This window comes from Sitodiplosis mosellana, unplaced genomic scaffold, assembly GCF_009176505.1.
Source record: "Sitodiplosis mosellana isolate CC-2019 unplaced genomic scaffold, AAFC_SMos_1.0 Smas_scaffold_16, whole genome shotgun sequence".
Lineage (NCBI taxonomy): Eukaryota > Metazoa > Arthropoda > Insecta > Diptera > Cecidomyiidae > Sitodiplosis > Sitodiplosis mosellana.
The window spans coordinates 450470-464786 of NW_022595258.1; the positions used below are offsets into that span (position 1 = coordinate 450470).

A 14317-nucleotide genomic window follows, 5' to 3' on the forward strand; every position below is an offset into this window, starting at 1 on the left:
TCAGATGATGACATCGAACGAGTGCCGGCGAACAAAGCTCACTTGATGGCTGGCAGCGATGTGTTCGCCACAATGTTCAATGGATCATGGAAAGAGATGGATAAGGTGAAGATTGGCGATGTATCGGCTGCTGCCTTTAAGGAATTTCTCCAGTTTTTCTATTTAGGCCAAGTCAAGCTGACGATGGAAAACATCGCCGAAGTGATGAATCTCGGCGAAATGTACAATGTGACCGAGTGCTTGACGGTGTGCAGCAAGTTCCTGAAAAACAATTTCAACATCAACAGTATTTTTCGGGACTATGGATTAGCAATGCTGTTAAATCAAGCGAGCTTGAAAAAGGCATGTGAAGTTTTCATTGGAGTGAATATCAAAGCAGTGTTTAAGTTAACAGACTTCCTGGCATGTGATCGAAAGATGCTGGCTCAAATACTGAAGCTGAATTGGATGTCATGCACTGAGACTGAGCTCTTCGAGGCATGCATGTCTTGGGTCAAAGCGGCTAGCAAGCAGGATGTTTTAACCAAGGAACTAGTGCATGCTCACATCGGTGACTTGTTCCATGAAATTCGCTTCGGTTCAATGTCTTTGCAAGCGTTCGCTGCACTGATTCCAACGTATGGAAAATCATTCTCATTCGACGAGCAACAAGAAATCATTCAAATGATAGCAGATCCAACATTCCAGTCAAACATCTTTAATGGGAATCGTGTGGAAAGATACAATTCCCTAACACCATGGCCTGGAACTAATGACATTCTCTGTGATCGACTAATTTCAATTTATTGTAAACCATATGAAATCAAAAACGTAGAGACAACTGTCTTCTCGACCAACGAATCTCTTTTACTTCGAGCGATTCTTTTTGTCAATGTAGGCCTATATATAAACAAACGATATCTAATGCTTAAAAGTAGCGTTCCAACGAACACAACAATTGTAGAAGTGAGCGACTCCAACAAAGAAACCATAATTTACAATGTAAATGGAATTCTAAAATCCGAAGAAAATGTGCTTATATCGCTAACTAAACCAATTCTCGTTAGACCTGGTTTTACGTATGAAATTCGACTGGAACAAACTCCACCTGAATCGTGCTGCACAACCTTTATTATGAAGACAAAAGTTGAATTGGAGTCTGGCATTACCATACAGTTTCATCGCGACTCCAATCTTGAAGAGAATTCAACAGTTTCAAAAGGATTAATTCATAAACTGATCTTCCGATCGATTTAAAGCAAATGCGATTAAAAGCAAATTGAATTGTACTGGCATTTCTCTATTATAAAAACGGATATTCTTGCAGTTTGAAATAAAAAAAAAGAATAAACATGAAAAATATGCTAATCTCATGCCATTTTTTGATTGGAATACAATGGAAATTATTTCATTCAATTTGTAATACTCTTTCGATTAACAGCTCATAAGAATCAATAAACACCAAAATGTGCAATTCCTAAAAAATGAAGAAAATAAATAACATATCGTATTGGATTTGAATTGATTGTTTCATTTCGTTGTGATTGAATGTTCGCGGTTGAACCGCTGAAATTACCCGATTGAAATTTGATTTGACATTCATTCTATGAGCAATGCACATACATACACACAAACAATTCGTATCAGTAAATAGCAACTTTTCGCATTGTGTCAAACTATGTCATTCATTCTTTACCATTGAATACACAATGACTCATACAGTCGATTAAAACAGCATTTTCAATCTACAATTATAGTGTTAAAAAGTGATTTTTTGGTTTTTTCCCACATAAAATCGTTCATATCGTGGAAAATATTTCAATCGTAAGTCGAATTTTTATTTAAAGAGGATATTTTTGACGTCTCAAAGCAAATTTCAGTAGAATGCAAGCTTCAATATTTAGTATATAGTAACCTAAAAAAAGGATTTATTTTCCAAAAAAAAATCATCTTTTTCAATTTCTAAAACTACATTTTTTTCCAACTGATTAGAAAATAAGTTTCCAGAAAATTCCTGTAATAAAAACATGGACAATTCTGTCACAGTTTTGTTGATCGCTATGTTAATTTCCAATTTTTGTTCCATTTGCAGTTAATTCCATTCGGCTTCATTGAAATTAGCGACCATTCATCGCTTTCATCTGAAATCATCGACAACATGTCGGTATCTAAGCAAACAACTGATGATTACAGCACCCAAGCGTTCCGGGGAATTGGAAAGAAGTTGTATTTAAGCACTGAATGGGCCGACGTTCATTTTGTTTTCGAGTCCAAAGATGGTGAGGTCGATCGAATTCCGGCGCACAAGATGTTGCTGGTTGCCGCGAGTAAAGTATTTCTAAAGATGTTCAATGGGTCATGGAAAGAGAAAGAAGAAGTAAATATTGTCGATGCATCAGCGGCCGCATTTCGAGAGTTTCTACAATTTTTCTACTTGGACCATGTGAACTTGACCATAGAAAATGTGGCCAAAGTGCTGAATCTCGGTCAAATGTACGATATTGCCGAATGTTTGTCGGTGTGTGGTGACTACTTGAAGAATCATCTCAACAAAAACAACGTGTGCTGGACCTACGAGCTGGCGATACTCTTCGATCACGTCGACTTAATACATTCATGCGAAAAAATCATCGGCATGGACACAAATGAGGTGATTACATCGGCAGCTTTTATAGCGACTGATCGAAAAATTGTACAACAAATTTTGACGCTGAATTGGTTCTCATGCACCGAGGTTGAATTGTTTGAAGCGTGTATGGCTTGGATTTTGGCGGACAGTAATCAGAACACTTTGACCAAGGAACTGCGCGATGAATATGCCGATTTATTCGATGGGATTCGCTTTGCGGCCATGTCATTGGAACAATTTGCTGGCATCACTCCAACGTATCGCGAACTATTTTCATACGATGAATACGTCGATATCATTCAATTGATCTCCAATCGTGAATACGAGCCCAAGTACTTCAATTCAAACCGACAGAAGCGTGATCTGATTCCATGGAAAGATGACGATGTGATTCGATGTGATCGATTAATTTCGCAATTTCAGCTGTGCAAACCATACCAAATCAAAAACACGGAAAAAACCATCTTTACGACCAACAAACCAGTTTTACTGCGGGGAATCCTATGCGATGGAATTTACGAATATAATTACGTGAGCAACAAGTACGACATTCCACTTTCATCACTCCAAACATGGTTAACCGTCCTTGAATCGCCCATCGATCTTGATTCAGATGAAAATAAGACGCTTTACACTGAACAAGGTGCATTACTGAACGGAAAATGTGTAGTAATATCGATGTCGAAACCAATTCACATTCGACCCGGGTTTATGTACGAGATTCGACTCGAACAAACATCACCGTTTAATTGCTGCAATGGCGCCATTTTGAAGCATAAAGTTCACATGGACCACGGCATCACTATCCAATTCCATCAAGATCCAATTTTTCTGGGCGATCCAAATGTTTCGAGAGGATTGATTTGTGCACTCGATTTTTACAACTTTTGAAACTAATGAAGGAAGGATGGAGAGGGTCTCTGTCAGAGAGATCACGAATTATGGTGGGACTATACTGCGATCAAACTGGATGAATCATTCGAATTGACAATAGTAATAAGGCATCGTCACAATGAATAGAGAAACAAAAAAATCATGAACAAAAACAAACACAAAAAATTGATTTAAAATGGCATTGCATGCCTTGAATTAAATTAGCCAAAAATTAAGTCAGGAACAAAAATGTCGAAACAGTAAAAAAAAGAACTAAGTCATAAGCCACATACTGCGTATTTACAAAGAAATCAAACTATCCATTAAATCATTTAAAAATGACATAAACTTTTGATTTGTTTTATTCGTACTTTCTAGTTGAGCGTTTCTAGCCTGGAAATTCGTTTGTGATTTGGATGGTTTTTGTCGGAAAAAAATCTGGAGCGTGAACATTTGCCCATTATCAAACACGTTGGCGATGTCAACCAATCCAAATTTCGATGCCAAATCACAAAATGTGTGTGTTTATAAGCCTGGATTCTGGTCAATGAACCTCACCGAAATTATAACCGATTGTTTAGAGCCGATTTTCATGAACTTGAGTATGGCTGATTTGTTCAATGTGGCGGTGGCGAATAAAAACTTCAGTAAAACAGCAGCTCTGGTGTTCAAACGGAAGTATGGCACAAAGAAGTGTATGATTGAACCTCGTGGTGTTCGAATATGTGGAAGAGATACCGTACCATCGTATTACATCGTTGGAATTGAGTTGAACCAAAGCTATAATCAGTTTGTATTTCTGCGTATATTTGGGAATATGGTATCAAAGATGCTCATCACATGTGATGTTTCAAACAATCGACGCATCGAGAATTACGTCGCTGAGTATTGTTTCGAATCGACCGTTGACATTGAATCATTCATATTTTTGCCCACTGACAATCCGCAAACGACGATATTTATGGGCAAAGCATTGGCCAAACAGTGTTTCCAAATGATGGGCTTTCGAAAGTTGGCCGTGAAGCACAGTGGCTTCATCGATCAAAAATTCTTCGGCTATTTGTTTGACAAACGCGTTTTGGAGCTCGAAAGTTTGTCGATCAAGTGCAAAGATGGGATTTTCCATGATAAAGTGAACAAATCGGATCATTTTGTTTTTGATGAATTGAACAGTTTTTCATTAGACAGTGGCACACCGTATTTGTACTCGCGAGGTCCACCGCCATTGATATTCAATCAACTTGATAACTTGGAATTGAAGGGATTTTGCCGATTGTCCGCAGATTGGATTCAATTTATCATCCGGAACAAAAACCTCACCAAATTGAAACTCTACTGCACTCCATTCTTTTGCTATCATTACTCATGGCCGGCACCTGAAGTGACCAACGAACAATTTCTGAAAATTGCCAAAACAATGACCAATTTAAAATTGCTAGTGATTGACGCTAATCTCATTGAAATCCAATATTTTATATCGGATTTTTTGTCCGAGTTCAAATCATTGATGGAATTACGCATTTTTTGGGACGATCAATTAGATACCAAAATTCCAGTCAAAAAAGTACTCGAAGAAAAGGCCATGGAAGTGCACTATGAATGGGACTTTTATACACGATCACGACGTGCCGCTTTTATTCGGAAACAATGAAGATTCTTTCTAGCATAGAGAGTAAAATAAAAGAAGGAAGAAAAAGCTGAAAAAACAAGTTGAAAAAATAATAATTGACCATGGTTTTGTTTATTTATTTGCTCATGATTTATTTTATTCACCAACAAAAAAAAAAATTGGGAATCGACTATGGACTGTTCAAATAAACCTCAAGCACTACACTTTAGTTGATAAAAGAAAAATCTTTTAAAAATCGATTCAAGTTCTGATCATGATTCTCTTTCTTGCTAAACTTTTTTTTACCTAAATTGATGTAAGAATATAAATAAAATCAACTCAATCTAATGAGATGAGGCGCATAAATAAGACCTCAGTGCATAAAAAACACTAAAAGCGGACAAAACTATTTTACAAATGCAAAAAAAAAACAATAAAAACAACAAATGCGAGTATTTCGGCATGTGATGTGTTCATTAAACAGTGCTCAATGAGCAATGTACAGAAAACGTACATTTGAAAAAATTTAATGCTTTATTTATATAAACTAAATCCATATTGTTTTCTTATGCACGAAAAAAACATAAATGGAAAATAGAAAAGAAAAAAAAGTAAAAAAAAATTACCACAAAAAAAAGCCAGGAAAAATTTTCTAACAAAAAAAACAATAGAAAAATGGAAAAAAAATTGAAAAAAAAACAAATCAAGAAAAAAAGAAAAAAAATGTACTTACCTGGCGTTCGCCACACTTTCCCTTTCCCAAATACTTCAACGATAAACCTTTCTTTAACCTTTCCTTCAAACTTATTACCAAATAATCAAAGTTTTATACTCACGAGTCTCGAACCGCTGACTTCTGGATCGGTTGATTGATGATGGGTGCCAACTCGCACCACTCGCCTACAACGCCGTCGAATGAAAAGCCGATCGATTGTGTTCAGTTGAGTGTGCTTCGATTGATTATGAAATACATTCAATAGGGGTCGTGCCACGTACATCGTTTCCATTTTGACACTTGCCGTCATGAATTGTGCAAATGACATACAGCAAATGTGTCCGTGTCTATCGTCAGAATTGAGAAAAATCGCAATAAAAATTATTAAAAACGTATGAAGAAAATTGCTAGTGTGATCATGAGATAGTGCGAATGAAAGAGACAGATCGATGTCATTGGGAAAAATGCAAATTTTCTCAGAATGAACAGATCAGTTATGGTGTACAAATCAGCAATCCGAATTCAGTGTAAGGGTTCAATAATTCATTTTTGTGTTCAGAAATACGACGATTCGATGATTTGCTGAATTCTGTTTGAAAATCATTTGAATGTGTGTTTTTTTCCGAAAACGGTATGTGTCCTAGTTGAATCGAACGAAGACAGTCGAAAATACACAAAGACATATGCAAATCAATCAATTAGCTGCGACGCAACAAATACATCGACGCAGCCACACATATACCGAATCAGCAATAAACGTCAAGTTGACGGCCGCTGTTTTGTTGTCATCATTCTGCGGTATGAGCTATGTGTTGCTAGTGAATAAACATTTCTATTGATATTTTCAAACTTTTTTTGTTCTACAAAATTAAATTTTGAATTGAATTTGTCATTTGGATTCTAGTGAACAGCAATTGAACGAGCAATATTGAGCAATTGAATAAGCAATACAAAAAGTCAAAGTGGGTCACGGAAATTTCAGAACAAAGACGTTCAAGGTGCATTTTGTGAGCAAATTGACATCGCATCGTAAGTATTTTTGATTTTGATTGAAACAATGGCAATTTTTATGCCCAATTTCGAAGATTCAGTCATTGTGTTTGAGTTCATTACGATGAGTTTAGCTTGATTTGATCCATTTTTTGCAAATTGAAGTATTATCAAAGAGAATTTCATTTACATTTTAATTGAATCGTGGAATTAACTCGAGTTCAAAGTGGAGACGAGTCAATGTTTACATTTTGTTGTGAAGAACCCTTCCGTTGTGAATCACAATGGAGCATTCATAAGCCAAATGTAAACAAAGAATGGCATTGTCAAATGCACGATTCAATGATAAATGAGATGAAACACTGATGAAAGGAAGTGAAGCAAAAACACAAAAATTGCTTCATACGGATTTATTTTGATGAATTTTCAGAAGAAAATTGTTGAATTAAGGAAATTCCTTAATTTTATTGTTCCAAACATTGATTTTCTAAAACTTCACTGAACTCACACTGAATTCAAAGCGCTATTCAAACCAATCGAAAGCCCAATTAATGCCCCTTGTTTCCCTGTTTTCCCACAGAAAATGGCTGGTGAAATCGTCCAACTGAGTGGAATCACTCCCAAACTGGTTCAAGTCATATCAAAACCAGTGCGCAAGCGTGACAACGATGATTCGGATCTGCCGAACAAACGACGCAAATCGACCGACGACAAAATTCCGGGATGCAGCACCAAAATTACCGATGTGATCGATGACTGTTTGGAGGTCATATTCGGGCATTTGCAGTTCAAAGATCTCTCCTGTGCGGCGATTGCCCATGAACACTTTCGAGTCGCTGCTGGTTTGATCTTCGGTCGCAAGTACGGGCAAAAGGAAATTCGCCTGATGTCCGACGGTATCACTGTGTTCCACGACGACAATCACAAGCACAGTGTCTATCATGGGTTCAGCGTGAAAAAGCCGTCGTACTACATGGAATTCCTGCAGAGTCTCGGCGGTCGCATATCAAAACTGAACATTGGCCTGGGTAACGGTTTGTACAAAACCATTGAGCCGACTTTGCTGAAAACCTGTGTGGATTCATTGGTCGAACTCACTTTGCATTATCCACATCTGGGTCCATCAAAACTGCTTGACGTATTCGCCGGCATCAAAAAGCCGTTCCCGAACGTGGTCAAACTCTGTCTGCACGGCTGCCACTTGAACAAACAGGCTTCACGATTGGGTGTTTGGTTCCCTAAACTCCAACGTTTGACAATCTTCGACAGCACATTTGGCGATGCAAAGCTCGTTGTGACCAAGTATCCGCTGCTTGAACACTTTTCAGTGGGTGGCTGGAAGGACGAAAATACTTTGACACAGTCACAGATCTACGCAATGCTTCGTTTGAATCCGCAAATCCATAGTTTGGACATTGGATTGGCTGCTGATGGTTATGAGCTCGATATTTATCGACGCATCAACAAGATTCTGCCTCAGCTGCAGAACCTGAATTTGTGCTGGGAAATGAACAGTTTCAAGCAACACGATGGCAAAAAAGTCACATTCAAAAACGTCAAGAGCCTGGTACTGGACTTCGGCTTCAATTCATTCAGCGGTGCACGAGTTTTGCCATTGGTTTTCAGTCAATTGACCGAGCTGGAGATCAACAATATTCCACTGTTGACGGGTGATTGGATGGACTTCATCGTCCAGCACAAAGCATTGACGAAGTTGAGTGTGCTCCCATTCAACGAATATGAGTTTTATTTCGATCGGCCCAACAATCAAGATCTGATGCGATTAGGTAAAGAGTTGAGCAATCTCAACACTTTGACCATTGATGCTACCGAAATTTCCACCATCTGCCTGCTTCAGTTCATGCAAATGTCCAAAACACTGACTGAACTTCGATTGCACTGGAACGATTGCTATGCATTCACTTCATTTCATCATGACCTTCTGCAACATGGACCAGGCATCTTTGCACAGATTCGAGACCATTGGCACATTCCACCGAAGATAACCAACCCATTCGTACTCAAACGCAAGGCCGACTGAATCGATGTAGGATTTGCAGAATTTTCTAACAATTTAATCATTCAATGCAGTAAATTGAAGAAAACATTCACACGTTTGTTTCACATTAGGCTAAAGAGACTTTTTTTTAGAGAGAATAGTTTTTTTTACCCTTTTTTTCATTTTTACAGAACATATTTGTAGCCACCATTTTTTTCGTCGTGAATTCATACGATTTTTTATTGATAGATCGATTCTTATCATAAAAACGCAACATAATCAAACATTCAGATTTTGACGAGTAGCAAAGTACAGTATATGTTATTGATTAGGGGACAAAGGAATCTTTTCCTTAGGTTGATACCTCTCACATGGAATCAATTCACGCTTTGTAATGAACAATGAAAATAAATTTCAAAGAAATAGTTGTTGTTGTGAAGAATTATTTGTGTTTGAGAGAAGAAATATCGAGACGCCGTATTGAATTGGCACTGCTTCGGGTCCATAAATTTATGTACATGTAAGTTTCCATTAAATTGAATTCAAAGCCTTGTCTTTTGCATGGAAAAAGTTTAAAATGTGAAAAAGTGGAAAAGATACTGTGTTTTTATTTTACCAACGAACATACATTTTTTTACACCCTTATTTTTTTCCTACTGAGAGTGTTGTTCTATAAATTCTACAATACAATTATTTGATTTCTGGGTAAATTGTGAGAAAATAAAAAGAATTACATTGGTAATCCCGAACTTTTCCGTACCGTTGGCCTGCGTTGTCCGTAGGTCCCAAGAGAAACGGCCAATATGTTTATACGCTGTCTATCCGCCGAAAATACACTACAATATATACACGCTTATTGGACGCCGAATTGAATATATATTCTAGTGTATATTCGGTGTATTCTTCAGCGTGAAACATATTGAATAAACGAATGCATTCATGGCCACCAGAGGGCGCCTGAATATGTTTCAATATGTTTCACGCCGAAGAATACGCCGAATATGAGCAAAAACACGAAAATCGGGAATGGTTAGAATTTTTTTTTATTCAAATATCGCGGTACTGTGGTCTTTTTTCTTTAAAAGTGATCCTAAAGTATCGGCCAATACCATTTTCATATGAAGGTAGGCGTTTATAGTGTGCCATTTCAACGTAGTTGTGCTTGTGCCTCGTTTTGTGTCAAAAAGAGCGAAAATACACAACCGAACAAAAAGTCAATTTAAATATATAATTTTCGTTATCATTGCTATTATTCAATTTTATTCATTAGATTACGATGTAATCGTGCTATTTTGGCAAATTTTGCAATGAATACATCTTATTCATGTGCATTTGAAGGCTCTGAAAGGTGCCGCAAATTGGAATGTAACATTCCAGTCTAAAATTCCCGAAAGTTTTTTTTATGTATACCTTTATCAAGAATAATGACGCTAAATTCGTTTTTTTTAAGAGTTTTCTGCCTATTTTGTGGAAAATAAAAAATATTAGTTACTTTATTAGACTAAAACACTTATACGAGCCTTCAGACATGTGTAACGAGCCAGTCTTTGTTACATTGAAAAAATCGAGATTATTTGATGACAGGTTTTTTCTTTGTAAACCAATCCAGAACTGAACACCACAAAGAATGATAACGCTTCTATTCTTTTTCTACCCATTTGAATCAATTTCGAGTGTTTTATTGCATTTATTTCAACCGTCGATGTACTTTGTAACGATCCAGTCTTTTATGTGTAACCTTCCAGTCCTTTTTTTGATCAGAGAAATCGGAATCGTTTATGACAAATTTCTATTACAAATCGATTCGAAACCAAAAATCATAATAAATTCTCGTATTTCTATTTGTTATCGACTGATTTGAATCTAATTTGAATTTGATATTTGGTTTATTTAGCCCGAGGAATTTTGTGTAACGAGGCAGTCTTTTTTCTGTAACCTTCCAGTCCATATATTTTGGATCATAGAGCGACCTGAATTGATTTTTATGGGGTAAATATGGTTTCGTTCGTTTCTTTGATCCCTTAGACAGCGAACAGAACCTTGGAGTACAACGATTCTCTGCTGGAGGAACTGGATTTTAGATATATGTAAGACAAACTCCAAACATATCGCCAAAATTGTAACCTTCCAGTCCAACAAAAAAACCGCTATATCTCTATGGGTGTGAGAGATATGGGAAAGGTTTGTTGGTATGAAATGTTCCTTTTGTGGTCTAGATAGTAGGTACTTTTGGTTATTTTTTGTGAATTTTCTTGAAATAAAGGCAGTGAAAATATAATAATAATAAAAATAAAGTGAAAAAACGGTCACTTTAACTAAAACTTCAACAATTTTGTATGAGAGGTACCGATTCTTATTGGCTTTAAACTTCCTGAGGTTTCATTTTTTGGAGAAAAAATAAGATTCTGAAAGTTTCATGTTGATCGCATTTGCAGAAGTTTGGTTTTTGTCCCTTAATTTTTTCCCAAAAAAATGTCGACAAAAATTGAGGACAAAAAATCAAACTTCTGCAAACGATCAACATGAAACTTTCAGAATCTTATTTTTTCTCCAAAAAATGAAACCACAGAAAGTTTGAAGCCAATCAGAATCGATTAACGGGTACCTCCCATACAAAATTGTCCAAAAATCGGTAATTTAAGTCGAAATTTCAAAAAATTTGTATGGGAGGTACCCGTAAATCGATTCCGATTGGTTTCAAACTTTCAGAATCTTATTTTTCTTCCGAAAAATGAAATCCCAGAAAGTTTGAAGCCAATCGAAGTCGATTTACGGGTACCTCCCATACAAAAGTGTCAATTTTTTGAGATTTTTCTTGGGGCAAGTACCCCAAGATCAAATCGAAAATGGCTCATCTTCGAACTTAAACTAAGTTTTTCGAATACAAAACTTTTGGCATTTCCAGATTTTGATTATCTCAATTATTTTTTGAGTTATCGTGTTAACAAACAGCTACGACAACAACGACAACGACAACGACAACGACAACGACGACAACGACGACGACGGCACACGAACGGAAAAGTGTCTCAAAAAGTGGTTTTCTACGCGTTTCATGAGTTTTTATGATGATCTAAGCTAATTTTGCGAAAAAAGTTTTCGGGACCAATTCCTATACTTTCCCTTGACACGTTGTGTACGGAAAAGTAAAACTATTTTCCGACTGGCTTGTCAATCGTTTGTGTTGATTAACGTAACGAATTCTGTGGATTGACCAATTTAATCGCGTTTCCGAAACAAATTTGCTAGGCAAGAGGTAGTGTGATTGAAAAAAGTTTTCTGTGTTGTCGGCGACTTGTCGGCAGTTTCATACAATTCAAAACGGAATCATGGACAACTTTGCCATTACATTTTTGAATGAAATTTGGAAATACATCTTTTGGTATGGCTTCGTTTTAGGTTTGCGATCGATTCAGTTGAACTGCTCGTTTTCATTCTGGAACAAATTGGATCAAAGTGTACAGTAGAAACAGAGAGTCAGAGTCACTTTCAGTAGAAAAGGTTCAGAGTCAAGGAGAAACAGAGACAAGAGCAGAAACAGAGAGAGAAAGAGAGACTCACACGTAACAACAAGTTGTAAAAGAGTACACATTTCCAGAGCACAGAAGGTATGTATTCAGCTAACATGAGACAAAGAAACGATTTTCGATAGAAATATTTGAGGTTAGGAGCTCCAATTGGTGTATATTTTGCATTATTATCCCATCGCAATTTGTTACTCAATTTATGCTTCTCCATTTTTTTTTCACAGATCGTATCTAACTTGCAATACGAAAAGTCAAAGGAAATTTTAGAGCAAAGACGTTCAAGGCGCATTTTGTGAGCAAATTGACATCGCATCGTAAGTATTTTTGATTTCGGTTGAAACAATTGCAATTTTTATGCCCAATTTCGAATAGTCAACCCAAAAGCCATGATCCGGTCTCAAATATGATTGGACCAACAAATGCCAATGGACAGGCAATGAACTCAATGGTGATCAAGCGACGAAACTCGAGCCATCAGATGGATGATCCCATTGAATTGGTTGACTCGGATGACGAAGTGAAAGTGAAACAAGCTCGCATCAAGTCGGAGACAGGCGCAATTGAAACTAATGCTCCTGCTGTATTGCCTCTTGATAATCTGGCGAATGATGAACACTGTTCCGGAAGTGCTGCGTACAATCGGTAAATAGTCCTCATTCTCTCGTTATATTTTGAATTTTGTTCGATAATTAAGACTAACGATGTGTATTTATTCAAGGCTTCGACATCCAATCCTCTGCTGTCAGATTCTGTGTTACAGATGTTCAAATTTGATGTGTTACCTTCTGTCAGACTGAATGACAGCTGTCAGATGCGGTGTGACACATACCACATTTTGAATATTTCATTCCATCACGCTGACGTTTTTACCAGTCAAATTTTTGACCAATATACTGACATTTGTGGTTCACAGCAAGTGTATCATAATTAAGCTCAGCAATTGATGCTGCGAGATACCGCCGGGCCAAGTGATTTGTGCATATCCATGCACCAACTGGCAGAGTGACATCGATCGCCAGGGCATGATTAATGTTGAGCCACGTCATGGTCGTGCGCCTTTTTTTGGTTCCTTTTTGATTAAATAATCAATCAAACGAACCCAACCTTGCGTTGGTGCCCCAAAAGGGTGATTCGATAACGAATAAAACGATGTGTTTCATTTATTTTATCATTCCTTTGATTTAAAAAAAAATGCAAAGATTTGATTCATAAACATGCGAATGAAGTATTTGATTCACAAGATTTTTTAAATTGTACCAAAGCGGCGTTGAAACAAATTTTGGAATTGAATGGTTTTTCGGTAGATGAAGTTTTGTATGGAATATGTTAGTAACAAGTTCAAGGTAAATAGGAAGGTTGAGATTGATTATACTAGTGTGGATAGGTTCGACATTCAATGTTTTCTCGGGGATTCGTTTTACGATATCCGATTTTTTTCAATGAAGTAAAATGAATTAAAACGTGTAACATCAGGCCGAGGTCAGTTTTTCAATGAAGTAGAAATGCAAATGCTATGTCGTAAAATTAAAAACATTCTTTTCAATCCGCATTTGCGTGGATCAACTTGAAATGGTCACTTGCATCTCTTTTCATTTTTTTTTTCATTAACAAAATTGTATTAAATGTGAAAATAGTAGTAATTAGTTCAACTTCTATGTGTACCTAGGGTGGTGCGATTTTTAAAATCGTACAAATTCAAAAATGGACACTGCGCGTTCGTTTAGGCACCTCAAAAGAAGAAACTTTTGTTCTGGGACATATGCCGAAAAGTTGATTCCCACAATCCCCACTCAATTTTTATCTGAAGCATTTTTTGATGATTTTTTCAGACTATTTGTTGAAATATCTCGCAAAATACCCCCTTTTCTTGCATTCAAACTATCATATTTGGATTTATCGCGAAAAATTACATAAAAATAAGTCGGTTTGGAATCATTCCAGCGCGATTTTGTCGCCTTCGTAGGTCAAAAATCGTCCAAGCATCCATTTTTTGGCT

At 36.8% G+C, this 14317-nt stretch overlaps 2 protein-coding genes across 3 annotated transcripts; both read left to right on the forward strand.

Moving 5' to 3' along the window:
• Window positions 1-1657: 1657 nt before the first annotated feature.
• Window positions 1658-3829, forward strand: LOC129568121 (uncharacterized). Its single transcript, XM_055445689.1, has 2 exons — window positions 1658-1803; window positions 2072-3829. Exon 2 carries the CDS (start codon window positions 2138-2140, stop codon window positions 3497-3499), a length of 1362 nt encoding a protein of 453 aa, XP_055301664.1. The 5' UTR covers window positions 1658-1803; window positions 2072-2137; the 3' UTR covers window positions 3500-3829.
• Window positions 3830-6100: 2271 nt separating this feature from the next.
• Window positions 6101-9217, forward strand: LOC129568117 (uncharacterized). 2 transcript variants are annotated; one of them, XM_055445683.1, is made up of 3 exons: window positions 6101-6623; window positions 6710-6834; window positions 7376-9217. In XM_055445683.1, the coding sequence occupies exon 3, from the start codon at window positions 7379-7381 to the stop codon at window positions 8834-8836; it is 1458 nt and encodes a 485-aa protein (XP_055301658.1). In that variant the 5' UTR covers window positions 6101-6623; window positions 6710-6834; window positions 7376-7378; the 3' UTR covers window positions 8837-9217. The 2 variants fall into 2 exon arrangements, with proteins under 2 accessions (XP_055301658.1, XP_055301657.1); XM_055445682.1 differs by having other exon boundaries at window positions 6101-6603.
• The last annotated feature ends 5100 nt before the right edge of the window (window positions 9218-14317 follow it).

Excerpts from the sequence above, each read along its gene's own strand:
- LOC129568121 (XM_055445689.1), top strand. The coding sequence starts at position 2,138 with ATGTCGGTATCTAAGCAAACAACTGATGATTACAGCACCCAAGCGTTC.
- LOC129568117 (XM_055445683.1), top strand. The coding sequence starts at position 7,379 with ATGGCTGGTGAAATCGTCCAACTGAGTGGAATCACTCCCAAACTGGTT.